General features: G+C 64.1%; 1 protein-coding gene across 1 annotated transcript in view; it reads left to right on the top strand.

The window, feature by feature from the left end:
- Positions 1–67: 67 nt before the first annotated feature.
- The window catches only part of LOC104623085 (zinc finger protein 135-like), a gene marked incomplete at both ends in the record, with an annotated part of 2,157 nt that continues 1,683 nt past the window's right edge, over positions 68–541 (top strand). The window contains one exon of the mRNA XM_010290059.1: positions 68–518. Within this exon, the coding sequence (XP_010288361.1) occupies positions 68–518 (451 nt within the window). The remainder of the gene's footprint in view (positions 519–541) is intronic.

Raw genomic sequence — 541 nt, 5'->3', positions numbered from 1 at the left:
GCGGGTAGCCAACCCGGTGGGTTTTCGGCAGCGGGGCCGGATCCTCACCCCCTTTTTTTCCCCGTAGACAATGGGTTGTTGAGCGAGAACGAAGAGGAAGACCCACCGCCGGGCGAGCTGGAGAAGGTAGATGCCGAAGGGACGCCGGCGGGGAAGCCCAAGGGGACCAGCCCCACCGGTGGAGAGGGGACGAAGCCCGGTGACGGCCCCCAAAAACCGGAGAACCAGCCCCGAAAGCCGTCGGGCAAGCGACAGGGGAAATCGGGCCACCGAGGCTTCAAGAAATTCCCCCCGAGGAGCTTGCTCGGCCACGGCCGTTGCCACGACTGCGGCAAAGCTTTGGCTTTCGGTTCAGCCTTCAACAAACGCCGGCGAGGGACCGAACGACCCCATAAATGCCCCGAATGCGGGAAGTGTTTTCGGCTCAGCTCGACCCTCATCACCCACCAACGCCGGCACGCCGGCGATAAACCCTACAAGTGCCCCGACTGCGGCAAGACCTTCAGCGTCGGCTCGGCGTTCATCCAACATCACCGGGTGC

The sequence above is a fragment of the Phaethon lepturus genome, unplaced genomic scaffold (assembly GCF_000687285.1).
Source record: "Phaethon lepturus isolate BGI_N335 unplaced genomic scaffold, ASM68728v1 scaffold27426, whole genome shotgun sequence".
NCBI classification, from domain to species: domain Eukaryota; kingdom Metazoa; phylum Chordata; class Aves; order Phaethontiformes; family Phaethontidae; genus Phaethon; species Phaethon lepturus.
Note: the sequence above shows the minus strand (reverse complement) of the source record. Positions and strands in the feature narration are given on the sequence as shown.